The sequence below is a fragment of the Micropterus salmoides genome, unplaced genomic scaffold, assembly GCF_014851395.1.
Source record: "Micropterus salmoides isolate LMB-PRFRI ecotype aquatic unplaced genomic scaffold, ASM1485139v1 Ms_hic_scaffold_4, whole genome shotgun sequence".
Lineage (NCBI taxonomy): Eukaryota > Metazoa > Chordata > Actinopteri > Centrarchiformes > Centrarchidae > Micropterus > Micropterus salmoides.
Genome location: NW_024043372.1, coordinates 11266937 through 11285952, shown reverse-complemented (window position 1 = coordinate 11285952; position 19016 = coordinate 11266937). Strand labels below are relative to the sequence as shown.

The 19016-nt window shown below is 40.2% G+C and overlaps 4 protein-coding genes across 6 annotated transcripts in view; 2 read left to right on the top strand and 2 right to left on the bottom strand.

Moving 5' to 3' along the window:
- Positions 1-2021: 2021 nt before the first annotated feature.
- Positions 2022-4825, top strand: aadacl4 (arylacetamide deacetylase-like 4). The gene is made up of 4 exons (XM_038695606.1): positions 2022-2200; positions 2625-2850; positions 3789-3852; positions 3962-4825. The coding sequence occupies exons 1-4, from the start codon at positions 2024-2026 to the stop codon at positions 4743-4745; spliced, it is 1251 nt and encodes a 416-aa protein (XP_038551534.1). The 5' UTR covers positions 2022-2023; the 3' UTR covers positions 4746-4825.
- A 326-nt stretch (positions 4826-5151) lies between these two features.
- On the top strand, positions 5152-17073 carry cunh1orf158 (chromosome unknown C1orf158 homolog). 2 transcript variants are annotated; one of them, XM_038697471.1, is made up of 5 exons: positions 5152-5384; positions 5956-6066; positions 6419-6593; positions 6873-6960; positions 16962-17073. In XM_038697471.1, the coding sequence occupies exons 1-5, from the start codon at positions 5274-5276 to the stop codon at positions 16975-16977; spliced, it is 501 nt and encodes a 166-aa protein (XP_038553399.1). In that variant the 5' UTR covers positions 5152-5273; the 3' UTR covers positions 16978-17073. The 2 variants fall into 2 exon arrangements, with proteins under 2 accessions (XP_038553399.1, XP_038553398.1); XM_038697470.1 differs by lacking the exon at positions 16962-17073 and having other exon boundaries at positions 6873-7960.
- On the bottom strand, positions 8147-11463 carry klhdc7a (kelch domain containing 7A). The gene has a single exon (XM_038697466.1). The coding sequence runs from the start codon at positions 11307-11309 to the stop codon at positions 9009-9011; it is 2301 nt and encodes a 766-aa protein (XP_038553394.1). The 5' UTR covers positions 11310-11463; the 3' UTR covers positions 8147-9008.
- igsf21a (immunoglobin superfamily, member 21a) overlaps positions 13998-19016 on the bottom strand; it is a 212911-nt gene continuing 207892 nt past the window's right edge. For both annotated transcript variants that reach the window (XM_038697467.1, XM_038697468.1), the window contains exon 10: positions 13998-15297. In XM_038697467.1, coding sequence (XP_038553395.1) covers positions 15221-15297 — 77 coding nt within the window. In that variant the 3' untranslated portion in view covers positions 13998-15220. The remainder of the gene's footprint in view (positions 15298-19016) is intronic.

Sequence of the window (19016 nt, the reverse complement as noted above, 5' to 3'; positions counted from 1 at the left end):
TCCTGATTGACATGTTAAGTGGGGATGAATATTTTGCTCCTGTGCCATGCCCTGAGTGGTTACGTACTTGCCTCTTCCCCACCCCCTTCATGTGTCTACAGTGCTGGTTCTCAATCTGTGGTCCAAGCCCCTCCCGTTAGTCGCCCCACTGCGTCCTAGGTGGGTGCCTAATCTAGTTTAGGAATGCTTAACTTCATTAAAATTGCATTGACTCGTTGCATAACATAGACAATGATGTTTCAATCACGTTTCACTAAGTCAATGCAAAATAACCAAACTATTCTTATATAAGAGTGTGAGATAGGGGTATTTGGTCAAGAGCTTAAAATGACAGAAAGCTAAAATAACCCTTTCTCCAGCCCCCCTTTTAATTACGTGAAACAAATAAGCAGACACATAATCAGTTAAGCACTAATTGTAACCATAACACTATAACCCAAGAATCAGTAATAAGTGTAATAGTAATATACATGCAAAATCCATTTCAAAACATACAAGAACTGGAAAACAATTTAAGTGATTATGTTGGGCAATCTGGGTTTCAAATTGCACAATGAAAAGTACATAGCTGATGTGCCCTTGAGTCAGTTACTGATCTCTGCTTTCTCCATCTTCAGTATTTTGATGCTGACAAACCTGCAACAAATTTGTAGCCTCATAACACATGTAAAAGTCAAGTCTAGTTCTAGGTGATCCGCTGTATCAAAAGCTCACATAATAAATTACAGCAAATATTGTCTTCAGTTTTATAAGCATGCAAGCATGTTTTATTTGATGATACACAACATTCAGTTTGTCCTTTGTAGTGGTTCCCTATGCACAAAGCCACATCAATTGTTTAACCCAATTTGTGGAGCAAATATTATACATATTATACATACATATATATATATACATACATACATATATACATATACATACATACCTACTTCCCAAATTGCACTGTCACATATGTGTGACAGTGCAATTTGGGAAGTAGGTCAGACAGGTCTCAGAAGCTCGGCAGGGTGCCAAAGTGCATGAATACCTCCCAAACAAATCCTATGAATTCATGGGCCTCAGACACTATTCCAGTCTGTGATTTTTGGCCCTGGCACTGTGATTTTTGCTGGATATCGCTGAATGCAGGGCTTTTTGAGCAACTGGGATGGATTTAAAGAGCAGCCTCACAATGGTTGCTTTGTGCTGGGCTCAGCTACTTAGAGAAGCCAGAGAGGCTCTCGGGGGGCTAAAACTCCAACTCCAGATGCTGTCTTCATTTTGGAAATTTCTAAGATTTACAAAATGTGAACCCAAAGTCAAGTTGCATTGGAACTTTATACAAACATATCTCAATTGAAGTGAAATCGGTTAGTTAGTTGGTTTGCAAACACAAGAAAAAAATCTTAAGATATATATTACAGCGAGTGGCAAATGGATTCAGGTTGCACGCAGAATGCAAAAATGTAAATAGTATGTATTTTAGAAAGCACTGTTTATTTATACTCATGCTATCACTGCCATCTACAGATCAGCAGTGAAAGTTCAGATAAGGCAGTTCACAGTCAGCCGTCATGGACATTTCCTTCCATTAAACACCAGACAATGAAAATGCCATTCTGTGCTGAGTGCAGCTGTGAGCAGCAGAGGTTTCCTCAATACAAGGGGCATGAATGAAAGCAGAGGGAAAAAAACACAACCTTCAAAAGATATTGCTAGAGACTGGTAGGCAACGTAAGAGATGTAATGGAAAAGTAATTAAAAGCTGCTCTATTAACATAAAAACTATTTTGTGAACTATTTCATAATGGAACAACTTGGTTTCTTTGGGAAATGTGTAATTACTTTGACTACACAGCCATAAAAATGTTGAAGAATATAATTATTTTTTCCTAGGCAACAGGCAGCCAAACATGTCATTAAGTGAAACCAAGGTCAGAATGCATTGCACACAGATGTGGGTGGAGTGAAAAGTGGCTGAAAGAAGGTAGATAAAACATCTACTCCTAATGACTTACCTTCAGCAGAGCAGACCAGCAACACCATGGACATCAGCTCTGCAATTTTAATAATTGGCTTCGCTGCTCTTGTTGCAGCCTTCCTCCTTCTGGTAATTGGACTTGTGCACTCTGAGCTGATGAATTCAGACATTCCTCATGGGGTTAGAAATAGTGGGAAGCTGCACATGGTTCATGGTTTGTTTGTTGGCATAGCAATCGTGGTGAGTATCTCCAAATCTATGAACATGTTCGTGCTTATTTTTATGTTTCCTGCATGTTATTGTATCTGTTATAATTAACTTTTTTATTATTAAATTAACTTATTCCTTAGTGTAAAGGGAAATGCTTCTGCTTGTGAAAGATAAAAAAAATGAACTCTACTCCTATAGGCCTTGTCAAAGATGGCTGTCCTTTCTTTGTCCTTCAGCAACTGATAAAGCTTAGATCAGAGACATTTTAGATAAGAAATCAAGTCTAACAAAGGTGCAAAAAAGGCAAGGTCATGTTTTATCCTTCTTTTATGTTGTCATAGTAAATATCGTTTCTCAGAGAGAATAACTTTCAGTTTGACTTTACCCATCAAGAACTTTTTTTTTTTTAAAACCACTGCCACTTGTTGTAAGTCTGTGGTTCCTCTCCTACAAGGGCCGGATCCTACATCGTCTGAGTATTTGTCATCAGGTCAGCTTTATCCGATGGTTTGTGGCCTGTTTTCTGACTCGCTTAAATCCAGTTCCTGCGGGCCTGCGAGTGAAGGATTGGAAGTTTTCTGAGGTGCCAGTGCGAGTCTATGAACCCACCACTGTGTGTGAAGGGTTGAGAAGAGGTCTTGTGTATTTCCATGGAGGAGGATGGGTGTTGGGCAGTATAGGTATATAAAGTTCAGATCATTTAATTAAGTAATAGCAGAAATGCCATAATGTAAAGAAATACTCAATTATTGCAATAACTGATTTTTTGACTGTTTAAATGAGAGATATATTCTCATATATAATTGAGTTTGACTTATAGATGTAAAATCATCATTTATATATGTTGGTCAACTGATTATAAATGAGCATGTAGGCCTGTTTCCCTGCTATATTTCTAAACCTAAGTGATTCAGACAAACATTTGATAGCATCAGAAGACACTGATGACTTTGCTTATCCATTTGGTGTCTAGTGTTGTCCTTTATTAATGGACGTATCAATCAATTCGGAGATAATAGCTCCCATCCTGCGTTTAATTTTTGGCAGTGGACAGGTCACCCTTTATTTTACATTTAGCTAAAGGACTGAGCCATGAAACTATAGATGTATTGCAGTAATATACTGGGAAAACAAGGAAAAGAAAGAAGGGTTGAGTGTATATGGTGTATTTTGATGTTGTATTATGTCCAGATGGTGCTAAAGTCTTCCTACTTTATATACTGTTGGGTAGTTTGAGCTTTAAGAATTCACACATATTTTTACGATCTTCATATTTAATTAAAGTTAAGTATCTGCAAAGTAACCAGTAACTAAAAGCTACCTAAGCAAAAAGTAAAAGATATTATATTTTTCTCTGAGACGTAGTGAAGTAGAAGAAAGTTGCATACTTTAGAATTACAGTACTTAAATGAACTACAAATTTGTAAAACTTTCCATCTCTGGATGTAAGTTAATGTGTATTTAATCTAATTGATTTTTAAAATAATACGAATGAATACACAAAAGAGTGTAAGTAGAGAGAGAAACAAAAATGTCATGTCTGGAGTGCTTGGCTGCTTCTTATAAAAGACCATAACATATATTTTTCTAACTGTAATGTCCAACTAATCCTGAACAGATTCTGTTGATGAAGTCTGTCGGCACATCGCTATGGAGTCGGACACCACTGTGGTTTCTGTTGGGTACTTAAACATTTTCCGCAATGCACATAAATATTTGAAACTTATTTTGTCTACCAAAGAGCCAGAATTCAACATATTGTCCCTCCGCCTTCCCTGTCACCCCTCTTAGGTACCGATTAGCCCCTGAGCACAGGTACCCTGCTCAGCTGGACGATTGTGAGACAGCGACGTGTCACTTCCTGTCTGTGGCTGAGGCAGAGTTCAGCGTGGACTCTCACAGAGTGGCAGTTGGAGGGGACAGCACTGGGGGTAACCTGGCAGCAGCACTGTGCCAAAGGCTGGCGAGGAGAGAGGATGGACATCTGCCGTTCCCCTGTGCTCAGGTCCTCATCTACCCAGCCCTGCAGATGGCAGATTTCAACCTGCCCTCATACCAGCAAAATCATGCTGTGCCCATATTGTTTCGTGGCCGGATGGCGTTCTACTTCCTGCAGTACCTCAATGGGGATATGTCTGTGTGCCAAGATGTTTTGGAAGGAAACCATGTCCCCACTGAGCTTAGGCCAAGCTATAAGAAGTGGCTCTCCCCTTCCAACCTACCTCCTGAGTGCCTCGTACGGGGTTTCCGTGAGCACCCACCCCCAGAATATGATGGGGAGGTGTACCACACAATCAAAGCTGGTTTGGAACCTGAGGTCTCACCTTTACTTGCAGATGATGCTGTCATTCAGAAAACCCCGCCCACTTTCATCCTCACCTGTGAGTATGATGTCCTGAGGGATGATGGGATTCTTTACAGGAAACGGCTGCTGGACTTGGAAAATTATGTCACCTGGCAACATATGATGGATGGTTTTCATGGCATGATTAACTTTTTTAACCAGGGCTTGCTCACCTTTCCCGCTGCAGTACAGGTTGTGGATAGTGTTGTTGACTATATGAAAACACTGTGAAGATCATAAATAGAATCATGCAAAGTACTTTATACTACGTTCCATCTTGTTTTACATTTTAATAAACAAAACTTGCCTCCAGTGTCAGAGTTTTCTTCTTCATTAAAAGTATAGCGTTCACAGAAGACAACCCCTCACCCCCCTCCCGAAATCAATGAACAAAACCTGTTTTGTTCCAAAAATAAAAAGTAGCCAGAGGACACAAAGTCTTGAAACATTTTCTGGCACCATTTTAACAATAAAGACTATACTGCTAAAAGGTAAATGTCATGCCCTAGCCATAAGGAATATATTTCTTTTTAACACAGAGATTAAGACATCTCCCATTTGCTTCCAGGATACTCTGCTTGCCTTCCCTTTCTGTGTTTGCTGTATCCATAGCAACAGAGCTCTTCTATTTCCCCTCCACTGCCTATGCCATTATCGGGCCAGGTGAATGCTCCTACATGCTATCTGTTTGACTAGCCAACTATATTCTAACAGGGCATCAGATTTCCCTGGTTGGGTACGTTTGACACCAAGTAAAACATGAACCAAACAGGGATGGTACAGGATAAATGGGCCCAAACCGGCTGGAGAAGAGAGCAGAAGTATGCTAATAAAGTGCTGTTAGGAAACTGGGCTGAAGAGAGAATTCAGGTATGCATTTTGTTCGCTTATTGCCTATTTCACTTCTATCTACTATACAATAATGTAACGTTTGCCAGAAGGTTAGCAGAAGGAAGTGGCTCAGGGCCCAGCCTGTATGCAGGGCAGACTGTCTTATAGTGCCAGTACCAAAATAAGATGTTATGATTTAAGCGTACAATTACATTGAATGTGAGAACACGGACTGTCTATACGTTTTCATGCTGCAGATCCAAAACATAATGCCAAACCAGTGGCAGCCTTCCAAGGCTTTTTTAGTACCTCAGTTGGTAGTCAAATCTATAGCAAAGTGATTAGGCAGTCTCAGTTCAGCTACGTCAGCACAGCCTCCTGGTGGGAGAGGCGAGAGCTGGAGACTAATTGCATTGACGCGAGGTTCGGCCACGGGCTGCTGGTTCAGGATCTGAGAGGAGAAATGACTTAAGAAATACTGTACAACAGTGTGGATCGATAGTGAAGTGTGAGCTTTGCTGATCTTTGCGCAGGGCGCATTGCTTAGGTCCCTGTATATCCCCCCATCCTCACTCTTCTTTTCAATTTCTGTTTATTCTGTCTGACACAGTTCACTCGGGATCCAAAGACAGTCAACAGCACCAATCGTATAGACTACCGTCCCCACTGGGACTTCAAGCCAGACGTCTTTGAGAGAAGATCTGCCCTGCTGAGAGCTGAGGTCAGCCTTTAACTGCTCATTCGTGGCATTAACACCAATTGAATGTCTGTCACAACCCTGCAAGTCAGGGCTTTTTTCTCTAGATTGTGGCCACTTCTGCATAATATTGATGGCCAAGATAAAGGCCTCTGATAAAACTCTTTATGAAAGCAAGTTTCTGGTCAGACTCAGCAGTCATGAAAAATGTGTAAAATAGTCAGTGCTACAGGGCACTTAAAGGCTAGTTAGAGCAATTTGCTGCTGTCACATGGTAAGTCTCTTGAAGATTATTGTAAAAGAATAGGTCATGCCCTCTATATCTTAATCCAGTAAAGGCCAATGCATACAGGCTATGTCGTGTATTGTCTTCCAGGGGCTTCCATCCAAGCTGCTGTTTGCCCACTATGTCCCACCATCCTCTCATTACTTGCTCACGCAGTATGAAGAGAGCTACGGGCATAAGCACACAAATGCTTTGCCCATTCTGCGACCCTGGCATCCAGACAGCTTGACATGGCAGCTTGACAGGTCTGACCGGCCAATTTCTGGTAAGACCATAGTTTTAAGGGCCACCACTGCCTAAAGGTACAAATTATACATGGGGGATAATATATTAAACCATCCAGGCACCAGGGCTGTGAGTGTAGAGCAAACATACTTCAACACATTCAATTTTGTATGGACAAAACACATCACCAGTTGTGCTTATGAACAATTAAATCTGGGTGGTCCCAGATGCCCTTTATTGTTCCAAATCAGTCAGCAGTGTAATTAATGGCTGCAGTAACATGGCAGTTAACTTTCTCTTCTCTTATGCTCCTTTACAGCCCTTCCAACCAATGTTGGCCCACTGCAGTCCACAAAGCATCATTTGGAAAAGCAGCAGTCACAACTCCCGTCACTCACTGTGTACAGGTCAGCATACCAGAGGCACCCACTTAGTACCTTCTGCCAGAGCCGCTTTGTCAGGGCTTCACGCATGCTTTCTAGCCACATCCATGCAGCCAATCACAACAACAAGGACCTGGATCTGAGAGGGTGCTTGCTACTACAAATCCCAGATCCTTGTGTTAGCCTACTTCCACAAGCACAACAGGTTTAGAGACAACACTGTGACTTGCTCCACATGCTACTTGTTAATTTAGAAGCTCTACTCAAAGTGTTACTGCTTTGAAGTTCATTTCTTTAATTTAAAAAATATGTTGCTGTAAGGACTACTGTTTCAGTTTATATATTATATGAATATGTGTGTATGTCTGTGTGTGTACTACAAGGACAAAGGCGGGGGCAGTAAATTATGTCCGCCTTTCCAGAGAATAATTACATGCAAATTCTTCCTCTCTGTACAGTTAATATCTGAAACTTCAAATGGGCGGTTAGTATTACCCTAGATACTATGTAGAAAACATAATAAAGTGTTGATGCCAGAACTGACCTGGGCATTGAGGCAAACCAGAAGCCATGAGTCATCCAAGGCAACCTCTGAAGGGATGTGTCTAACTCCCATCCCATTAGGTATTTAGTTACAGGGAATCAAAGTGTTTAATTAGGAAGAATCAAAGATGCTTATGTTTGATGGTCAACCATCTGCGTCTGCCTCCCTTTTCCCCTGCCTGCTGCCTTCCAGTACAGCTGAAGCCCTCTGTTTCACCCACTGCTAGCTAGTTAGTCACTCTACTGTGTTGCTGATGCCTCCGTCACATGACGCCTCCGTGTTGTGGGAAGTCTGCTGAACATGTTACACAAAGCACTGTTGTGTTTGCCTTATGAGCCACATGATGGTGCTATAGCAGCATGTCACTCTCTGAAACCTGTCAGTGTGTCTTTCTCCTCAGTGTTACAGTATAGTGAAACACTTTGTAAATCATCACTTGATTGTAAATTATTAAAAAATGAGGGATTTAATTCTTATATTTTTCTTATGCAAAATTTCCTGTGTTAATACAATTGCTCAACACTTTGTAAAAAAAAAAATGTAAGAAGTGTTTAGATTGTTCCCATGTTATTATTGGTTATCAGTCACATAAATACTGGAATAGACATTTGTCTTGATACCATGTTTCAGTAATTGTGAATTAATATGCAATAAATGACACGTTCATATATTTCTTTTATGTTTATTAAACAATACATTACAAAACAAAGACATTTAGTTGGTGCCATGAACAAATAATCTGCTCAGTCAAGAGTAAAACAAATACACTTCTCTCTGGCCACCAAAGAAGAGTGACTAAAATAACCAAAATAACTGCAAGTCTGAGTGTTGAAAGAGTTTCAACAGTAGTGACAAATGGTTTTAGAAGCTTACCTATTTATATTGTATGACAAACACATTTATATCCTGTCAGATTTAAAGAGCAACTGTAGATAATTGCATTGTATCCAGGCCACTGTGTAAATTATATTTGTGCCCTACACAGTGGAGCATAGTGATAGATTATCACTATTCTACCCAATCTCTACAATATGTTAGAGTTGAATTAATTCATCTACTCTGAAACTTCTTTATGAATTATATTTATAGCTAAAGAGGTTAAGCATCTGGGATGATATAAAACTAATTTAATGGCTGGAAGGAGTGGCAAATCAAAGAAGCAAACAATTTACATGGCAGTGCATCCTGCGTAAATCTAAGCAAATAGTAGTTTGACTACCATTAAGGGGCTAATACTTTACATCTGCCAGGGAACGAAACATAAGAAACACACATTTCATTGTGCAAAATCCAATCCAAGAAAATAAAGGAGCTCTGTGGATTTGTGGGAAGGTAATTTTAGTACCTTTACCTTAAAGAAATGACAACGCAATGGTTACAATTTTGCATTAGCATTTGGGGATTGGCTGGGCTGATCATAAACCTGGGTAAAGAAAGTCAGTCAACAAGAAACTCGATGTTAAGCATGCTGTTAGAGGTTTACTCTATCACCACCTAATCTTATCATCAATGGAAAACTTAGTCCTTGTTACACACTGGTCTGCTGAGGCTTCTTTTCAGGGAGTGAAAGGACAAAGGGGAAAAGTATGCCCTTTGCTGCAGAGAGGACACTCAAATTCTCATCTATGAAAGCAGGAGAGATCTCATCAGCCTCAAGCCTCATGGTGAACTGGCGGCTGACACAGTAGATTTTGTCATCCATTGTGACACACTGGAAGGCAGAGCAGTGCTGAAGCCGTTTGGAGCTGCACTCATACCACAGTCGAGCCACTGTATGGTAACGGTATACACTGACACCCAGAAGTGGATTAACATCAAACCGATACAAAAATCTTCCCACAGCTACCATATCTACTGTTCTGTCTTTGCTGCCTACTAACACACTTGACCTCCAGGTGTTGGTTTTGGGGCTGTAACGCAGTAGCATATATCTAAGAGTTCCCCCAGAAACAAAAAGCTCTCCATTGCACACTGTGACGTGATGTGCCACAGCAAATGTATCATTAGGCAGTGGAGCCACAAATGTCCATCTGTCCAATCGTGGGTCGTAGCGCTCCACTGATGAGAGGCACTCCCCTCCGATGGCATAGATGTAGCCCTCCAGAGCTGCCAGTTTGCAGCGGGGCCTGGCTTCATTCATAGGACTGATCTCCTTCCAAATGGATGTCAAAGGATTGTAGCAAAACACTCGCTTTGAGGGTGTCATTTCTCTGTCTGTGTCTTGGCAGCCCACTGCCACAAATAAGTAGTTATCCATTGTGCACATGGCACAGGCTTTAGAGATGACCTCCTGTGGGAACAGGCAGAGTGTATGCCAGGCATCTTTGTTGTCATCATAATAGTACACTGAACTGGATGTCCTCGTATGCTTTGTCTCTGCTATCTGCAGTCCTGTGTTCCTTGCCCAGTCTTGAGGGTCCATATCTGCCACCATGACAAACCTTCTCCCTCTCATTCTCTGCTTCTGGATTTGTTCCCGCTCACCAGCCATTAGCCTACCATAAAGGTTGGGGTCCCTGAGCACCTGGAGGTAGTTGTCCGACATGACTCGCAGGGCTGCTTGCTGCATAGAGGCCTGGCCATGTTTCTTGGCCAGGCAAAGCATCTCCAAACAGTTACCCAGATCAAGTTTACTCTTCAAGCTTTCCAAATCTGTGCCCTCAAGAGTTTTTGCTGGAAGGTGTAAAAATGGTGCCCCTGCTACTGTCTCTAGATCTGCCCCCTCCCTTACATTAAGGCCCTTGCTGTCTGTAGAGACACAGATCATAGGGTGAACAGAGATGGACTCATCGCTGGTTGATGCCAGAGAGTGAGTCATTGGAGTTGAGACTCTTGATGTTAGAAAGGGAATGGGAAAGTCAGACTGCTCGGCTGCAGACAGATAGCTCTCCTTGCGTAGGAGTACAGGCCTAGCAGGGTGCCTCAGCTTAAGGCATCTGAGCGACGAGGGATCCTCAACAGTGCTTTGTGGTAAAACAAGATCACGTATAATGATGGGGCTCACAGAGGAAGGAGATTCTGTGAGGCCGCTGCCACGACTTTTATACTCCACTGGCTGTGAATCAGAGTTCCTCTCAAAATGACCCAGCACAGTATTTGAGTCTGTAATAGAATGAGAGGAAGACTCAACATAATAATCATATATCTTTCCGCGCACAATCTGGTCTCCTGTTCCTTCCAGCACCACGTTAGCATCCTCCACTTTGATCTCTGCCTTGGAGAGGAAGCTGGAGTAGGCTCCCTGACGCTCCAAGTTCTGCCTTAACTCCCTGCCCACACCCACACTGCCCTCCAGCTTCTGCAAAAAGCAAGGGGAGCGGCGCCCCGTTGTACTGGCCATCCCACTCTCTGTTGGTTGAGGAAGGTTCAAAGCAGATCCAAATGAAATATTACTGGTGGCAACCTCTGCCTGCTTGTGATGAGTGAGTATCTTGCCTTTTATGCTGATATCTTGGTCACCATATGACATACTAAATTCATCCTCACTCTTTTTAGCTTGGTGTGGACAAGCTTCTGCGGGCGTTTCCTTGTTGCTGTCAGATGTCAGGTCATTATTGGCTGAGTCTATGTGCAAGGGTCTGGGTCGCTTGCCCCCATCATCGGTGCCATGTTTTGGTGAGCTTCGACATTGTAGTGTCGTCTTGCAGTTTTTGCAGGTTGCATTTTCTGGCTCTTTGTCGTCATACACAGAGATCTGAATTTTCTTCTCGTCCCTGGAGCTGTAGAACCTGTAGGCCCAAGAAACCAGCAGCACTGCGGCCACAGAGAGACCCAGTTTCAACAGCAGCTGCATGTCGAGCTGGACTCCCAAAAGCTCTGCAATGGGCATAGCTGGTGGCGACAACTGGTTGACTGATCCTATTGAATGTTACTGGCAATGCGTCTCATCTGACGGTAGCATGCTGCCTGGTTTTCATTGTAAAAGAGCTGCCATGATCTGATGACTGCGCCTCTTTGCCCAAAGGATCAAGTGTAAAATGATAGCTCTAGAGGTACTATTTGCATCCCTGGCTCTGTAGAGGCGGGGCACTGTCATGCACCACCTGTGGCAAGTCAGATGCAGTTTCAATAACCATACACAGAATATGTAAAGATCAACATTTGGTTGTGCAATTTGCTGACTCACCCAAGCTTTTCCCATAACTATCCAAATATCACCAGGTCAATAACTTTCTGAATACACTCTAATCCGTACTTTGTTTGAGCTATGCTGTTGTTGTTGGATCTTTTGCTAGGTGTTTACGTGAACAGGAGTGGTTCAGGTCATACTTGTTATACCAATTTCTGAAAATGTCCATAAAAAGATTATGATGGATCCCGCTCCTTAACTTGCTCAAATGCACGGCTAGAGCTGCAGGAGGAAAACATGGTTTGAATAAGGGGTGGGGAGTGATGATAGGTGACATTTATCAAATACTTAATAACCAGGATACATCTGTTTGCACAGCCATGCCACAGATCAAAGGTCCTTTTCTATGCCAGTGCAGATGCTTAAATTACTCTCTGTAAAGAAAGGCTGAAGATTTCTGTCAAACAACAAAATGTCATATTTAATTATAAACACATAGAACTGTAAATAATGCCAGATGGAAAGAGTGTCTGCAGAGAAACCTGTTATTAATTTCCTTACACTTTACTGAGATGCAAACATACATTTCTGTCACATGGGAGCCATGTCACTCAGTCGCCGCTGTCAGGCTGTAGTTTGTGTTGCTGATAATACGCTTGAGCGAGGCTGCGGTCAACAAAGAACAGTGTTTATTTTAATAGCACTCTGTGGAGCATTTTAAAGGTACATCACATGGAGAGGCATACAGAGAGTGTGTCAGCTGTTTGGTCATTCGATAGCCAAGTCTGCAGATGACATAAAGGAAACTGGATTCTGCAAGCATGGTTGACTACTTAATAATTCAAAGATGAGCCAAAGAGGCAGCTTCTTATCATCACCATTCTTCCCAGCTCAGGTGAACTACTCAGAACACTGCTAAGAAAAATTATGTCTATGATTGTCAGCCATGTGCACTTTCACCTCTTGCTTGTGCCGTCCATGATAGTGTGCAACATTTGACTGAAAAAGAACAGAAGGCACAAAATACATTGTTAAAAGGTTCTTCTAGCTTTTTACTGTCATAATTGTGCAAATTAGTGAAGCACGGTAGGCAGAGGACGGATGTAGTCAAACAAAAAATAAAACCATCACATTTCTTAAATCATCAATTTGTTAAGGAAATAAAAGATTAACCGACGAAGATGAGGTGGCTCCAACTTAATCCGTAAGGGTCATCCAACCTTTTCACAAATAAACCTACACAGCATTGACTTATAATGAGCAAACAGGATTTTTGAATGTGAATAAAAGGTGCACACAAAAGCTAGCTCTTATTTTAAAATTGAAGTCCTTGTATTTAAGAACAATTACCACTGAAGGGAAAAATTAAATGCTTCACACCCATGGCTAAAATAGGAAGTCTTTGTTTCTGGGTAACAGAAAATGTAATAAAGTTGCATATTTATTGCCTGTTGGATCTTTTTGGTCCAGAACAGCATTGAACTAATTTAATGAATTTGAAGTTATATTTAGTGTTCATACATATTATTAATTTGTGTACATTTGTAATACATGCATATGCTCATATGCACACAAACGCAAAGTTATGATGTAACTCTATTGGCATGATAAATATATAAACACAATTTGCACATTCTCTAATGCATTCAGAAAAGGCGATGGACCTGTTTTTCTCTCTTGAATGTGAAGTTAGTGAAAAAAGCAAAATAGCACAGAAGTGCCTCTTGAATCAAAATTAAAACAATAGCTCAGTTATAATGCTATACAGTGGGTGGACAAGGATTGGTGCCCTTTGCTTCCCTCACTGGAAAAAAATGTATTCAAAGTGCATATGACTATCTGTTAATAATGTTTGTGCTATGCAGCTCTCATCTCCAGAATGCACGAATATGGATTGTACTTTGGCAAGGTGAGCCGATATCCCAAACGGATAGGTCTATCCTTTCTATTCGACTAAGCTTTAAAAATGTCTCCTCTTACCTCCCATCTGGTTTAAACCTTAATCCTTTAATACATGTTCTGTCCTTAGAATAGCTTAAATTGCAATTCTTGTGAAGTCCAAAAAATGTAGGATTACTCTGCATTAAGCTACCCTTCACTGTGTGAGAGAGTACAAACTGCAAAGGGTTAACAGCAATGTCAGAATCTCCTTCGAGTCATGTTGGGGTCAGTATAATGAGAAATATACCTGAATCAAAGTAGTTCGTGGAGCTTGCATGTAATTATCAAGCACAATACCAATTCTAATTCACTCAGATTGTCCTTCAAATTTCCCTTATGTGGAGAGATTATCAACAAACTAAATTATAAACAGTTCCTGCAACAATCTAGACATGCAGGAATGTGCAATATTAGATACCGTACCTGTACCCAACGTCAAAAAGGACTTGAAGACGCACATCTACTACTGAACATCGAACACAGTGTTATAAGTAAAGTCAAGGCTTGTTAGTTTTATAATCTCTCCATTTTAATACAGGTGAAATGAAACAAATGCAACAACCCTGTTTACACACGCTGCCCCAAGTGAGCACCTCCCTGGAATGGGGGCTAAAATGATCCTACTGGTACTGTAAATGTCTGGGTAAGAGTTACGTATTGTACACAATGTAGGTCACTTAAGATAGTATGTCACAAGTAAATAACTTGATTACAGGCCAGTGACAATGAGTTGCAGTGCTGTCAAATTGCAACACACCAAAAGGAGAAAGAATCTTCAAACGTCACATGCACCACAACCCCAAACAGCAGACATATGTTAGATAATTTTTTTTACTCTGTCCTTGGAGACCTGCCATACAGATATAAAAAGCCCAAATGAAAAACAGAAAGGCTGTCAATGATTCTGTCCTTTCAGTCAAGAATTATCTCTGAAAACGGTGTTCAATGAAGTACAAACAAAGGTGGAGAAGTGTAAACTCCAGCTACCTCAGTAACCATCCCTCACCATAACCCATATAACCTCTTTTATTATTTTCAATATTTACACTGATATACACAAAATACACTCAAAAAGGAGATTTTTTTTCTAGTTTCTCAATGCATTTAAATCCTCTTGTACATTCCAAGCCATCAGGAAAAAGGAATACTTGTATATTAATAAAAAAAGAATGTTCTCCTGGAGCATCTGTGTTTGTTCCCCCGTGGTTTATCAGCTTGTTGCTAATCAGGTGCATCCCAGGACATGTAACAGATGGGTGTGGTTGATAAGGTGGCGCAGCCTAAGCCAGTTCCGCTTTTCACATTTCAGTCAACACCAATGACATTTTGACTCATCAAAATAAAATCCAAATGCTTTTTTCTTTTCCATTTCAAATCAACTGATTTTATTGATCAACAGGCAGACTTGGGATAAGAAACAAAAAAGGTGTAACTGGGCAGGGCTATATAGGAGGTGGTTATTGTCAGGTTCATCACGTTGTTCTTTTGATATCATTATCTTGGTTATTATTTTGTTACAAAACTGTGGAGCGCCATCCAGTGGTGGCACTGTTTCCTGATCGACTGACGCATGAAGGGCCTGTTGATGACTGGAGAAGGCTTGCAGGATTTGTGGAAAGTGTGTGTGTGTGTGTGTGTGTGTGGGGGGGGGGGTTGGATGTGTGAACATGAATGTTGTTTGAGAAGGGCAAGTGTGTGTGTGTGAATAAGAGTGTCTTGGATGAGGGGTTTCACGTCAGTTCCACTGTCACTGTGAGGACAAGTGCCATCCACATTAGTCCAAGCATGTCCATGCAGGAGGCGCCATCTACAAAAAATAAAAAACAACCAATCAGACAGACACACTTCCTTAGTCTTCTATTCATCAATCAGCAAAATCATATTTCTAAGACAATGTTGCACACATTATAAATGCCTATTTTTATGACTTGTAACCCATTCAAATGCAATGAATGTGATTATATATATATATTATTATTATATTTATTCATTTAGCTGATGCTTTTATCTAAAAGCGACTTACAATTGCTATTTATGTCAGAGGTCGCAGGCCTCGCAAAGTCATGTGTCTTATCCACTGCTCCATCACCACCCCATTGAGAGCGAAGAAACCTGTTACATTTTATTGTTTGTTTTAAAGTAAAACCCAATACATATGTGTACTCCTGAATTAGCTGTGTTATTTTGGTCAAAATAGTGCTTGAAATGGCCCAAAATGTTTACAATTAAATAAGAAATGTTATGAGTATGGGTATATTATTTATATTATAACATATTGTATTTGAAAGTTACTCTTAAAGCCACTGAAGTACTGCATGCTTTAATTAAACTTTTTGATCAAGTGATCATCAAGATAATATAATTGAGATAATTGCTATAATAGTCTACCTAAGAACAACAATCAAATACAAAAAGTGTATGACATAAGTAGCACACGTAGAGTCGCCCTTCATACTAATAATCTCAAATTGCCTCAGGGGGCTTTACTATCCGTACAGCGTATAACACCCTCAAGATATGGAAAAACAACCCAAAAACTCTTTAACAGGTAAACAAATGGAAGAAACCTTAGGGAGGAGGAACCTCTCTTCCAGGACAAACACAGAGACATCCAATAGATTTCATATGTACCGAATAGACCAACATAGTAAAATAACAGTATGGACAATCAGGATGACAAAAGTATAGATAGATTGTAAACATATACGAAGGACACGGATCTCAGAGGACATCAACATCTATATACAAAATAGGGCTACCACTACACCAATCAAAATGTCCCCACACGGGCTTTGGTGAATTTCAGACAAACACAGATACACTATCTTTTCCAGTATTTGAAGAGTCCTCAGATAACATTGAACTATGAAGAGTGAAGCCCTAATTCTTTTTATTTTGGACTTGTTGTTTTAAGGCCCACAGCGGGGATACTAGATTATAGAGGAGAGATCAGCAGAAACAGCAGCTTTATGCTGCTATTGTTTTCTATAGCTCCCTCATGTATATCTTACAGAGAGGACTGTGGAACTTGGTCTGTCGTGGGAAGAAAGTTGTGACTTACTGTGGGCATGGCTTTATTGACATAACCCACACTTTGTTCAGATTGTGGCTACACCAATAATCACAGTGTGAGCCTGACCACATGAGGGTGTGACTAGACTCATTAGATTCAAAAGGTGATCTGGTAGCAGTTAGACCTGTCAGTATTCAGTCCAGTTGGTCTGGATGATAAAATATTGTCTGTATGCTGAGAAATGTTGATTGTATTACTATGAGCTGGATCACAGGTTTGTCAAGACTGAATTAAACTATCATGGTTTCATGATGACTCCCTAATTAATGTAAATCTCCACAGAACTATATAATGTGACATTTTACATACAGCATATCAACTCGAGTTTATGCGAGTCACAACATTAGACAATAATAACTGGATCTTCTCAATAAGTACTTCATTTCATTCTGTTACAGGCTCATCCAACCATAAGATCATCATCAGAGGTCCCCTTTCCAGTCTACAATCGTAGATGCAAGTCGCCCAGCCATCTGTTTGCCTTCACTTTTTGGCTTAGACCTCAGTGGATTTCTGCCAAAATGAATCTTAGCTGATTTCTGTGGCTACGTGCTCTTTTTAATAAAGGATGATGCTACCTCAGTTGTGCTGGACCGAAATTGCCAGCTGAAAAAATAACGCTTTCTTTTTGAATATGGCTACATGACTGCTGTAAGGTTTAATGCAGGGTTCAGACTAAACAATATCAGCCTGAAAATAGTCCAACCCAACAGACATAGGGCGTCAGGAACAGAAATGCGTGTCGGGTGCAACAATTAATTATGTTGTCCTATGTAGTCTATCATATTAGACGACAACTTAATATTTTTGTCTCTCTGCCTATGGAGGACTGATCCTGACAAATTCAGATATAAATACAGAAATAAATAAATTCTCAATAAATAAATAAGCATCTGATTAAATGCAAAAAATTAAGTAAATAAATAAAAGTAAGCAGTAATTAAATTATACAAGGAGACATAAATGTATATATCGATTTTAATTAGATTATTTATTTATTCACCTTTGTAATAATTACCTTATTTATTTATTGTCCGTTATAATCTTCAACTTTATTTATTAATTACTTCTTTTTTAAATGTATTTATTTATGTGTGTGTTTTAATATTTTTGTCTGTTTTATGCTTCCATTGCATTTTCTACCCTATTTATTTCCTCAATGGTATTTATTTCTGCCTGTCCTTTTTACATTTCTCTATGCATTTCTGCCTCATTATGCAAATAAGGAGGGGCTGTGTCTCAAGGGGTGAACTTCTCTCCTATTGGTGGACCAGTCAGACGGGAGAGCTCTAGGCCTACTCTACCTGCACACATCAACAAGCTTGTTCTTCACACAGTCAGATGGCTTCCTTCAGTGTGCTGAGGTGTTTAGAAACTCTATGTGAAGACAATACTACCAGCCATGTCTTCCTTATTTTTCACGTGGACGCTTTGACCTACAGAGTTTTCATTTAGCAACTTATATGGACACAGAACTGCAGGAAAGTGAGCTGTTGTTATTGAGAGCCACATCAGTTAGCCGCAGCTGAATCTGGAGTGCACTCCTATTCGAGTATTTATGTAAATGCTCACACACGGAGCAGCTCGTTGCTCTGCTGTTATCAGCTGCTGTTTCAACAAAAACGCCATTCAGGGTGAAAATTCAACCGTGGTGTTGTGTTGGGAGATGCAGTGACTTAACCAGCGGTGAGTAACAAATGTTATGAATAATACATGTAATTTGTTAAGCTATGAGGAGAGTAAAAGTCCACTAGCCGCTAGGCTAATTTATGTAGTGTTAATATCATATAGGCTAAAGCTCTTAAGCTAGTGGTGGTGACTAACAAATAAACTAATCTTGACAGTTACCATTAAGAAGAATTTTATTCTTCTGTTAAATGCGATTGCTACTGTACTTCTATGTCTTGCACAGAAAACAGGAGGAGGCGTGCAGAGAACATAACCATATTCCTCCGAAAAACAAGAAGGAGGAGAGCAACAAAGAAAATAATCCCCAAATAATAAAATAAATTCCTTTTATATTCCCCCTTACATGCCTTGATGTTTATGTGTAGATACAGAGGAAAAATGGGACACAGCACACATGTCATAGTTACTATGTGGTAGAGCATGGGAGAACAGTGGATACTTTTAATACAGCCCACATCCCTAATATTTCTGTGTAACTATAACAAGTGGAGATCATTCAAGATTTTTTACATCTGCATAGTTTATTCATCTTGTGTAATGAATGAAAATAAAAAACTGCCTAAAAGAAAAGTATTTTTGGGATTTAATGGACTTTATTAGCTGCTGCAGTGCAGGAAGAACTAGGAACAGACCAATTTCTCAACTTATTATTATAAATCATGCAATGAAGATAAAGAAATGCATAATAAATCCTGGGACAAAATCTGTCCACAAATACTGTACAGCATGTAGTCTAATGAACAAGCCTTGTGTTATAGCTGACT

Coding starts and splice junctions, on each gene's coding strand:
- aadacl4 (XM_038695606.1), top strand. CDS start 2,024: ATGGACATCAGCTCTGCAATTTTAATAATTGGCTTCGCTGCTCTTGTT. Junction 2,201..2,624: donor TTGTTGGCATAGCAATCGTG/GTGAGTATCTCC, acceptor CTCTCCTACAAG/GGCCGGATCCTACATCGTCT. Junction 2,851..3,788: donor ATGGGTGTTGGGCAGTATAG/GTATATAAAGTT, acceptor AATCCTGAACAG/ATTCTGTTGATGAAGTCTGT.
- cunh1orf158 (XM_038697470.1), top strand. CDS start 5,274: ATGAACCAAACAGGGATGGTACAGGATAAATGGGCCCAAACCGGCTGG. Junction 5,385..5,955: donor GGGCTGAAGAGAGAATTCAG/GTATGCATTTTG, acceptor TGTCTGACACAG/TTCACTCGGGATCCAAAGAC. Junction 6,594..6,872: donor GTCTGACCGGCCAATTTCTG/GTAAGACCATAG, acceptor GCTCCTTTACAG/CCCTTCCAACCAATGTTGGC.
- klhdc7a (XM_038697466.1), bottom strand. CDS start 11,309: ATGCCCATTGCAGAGCTTTTGGGAGTCCAGCTCGACATGCAGCTGCTG.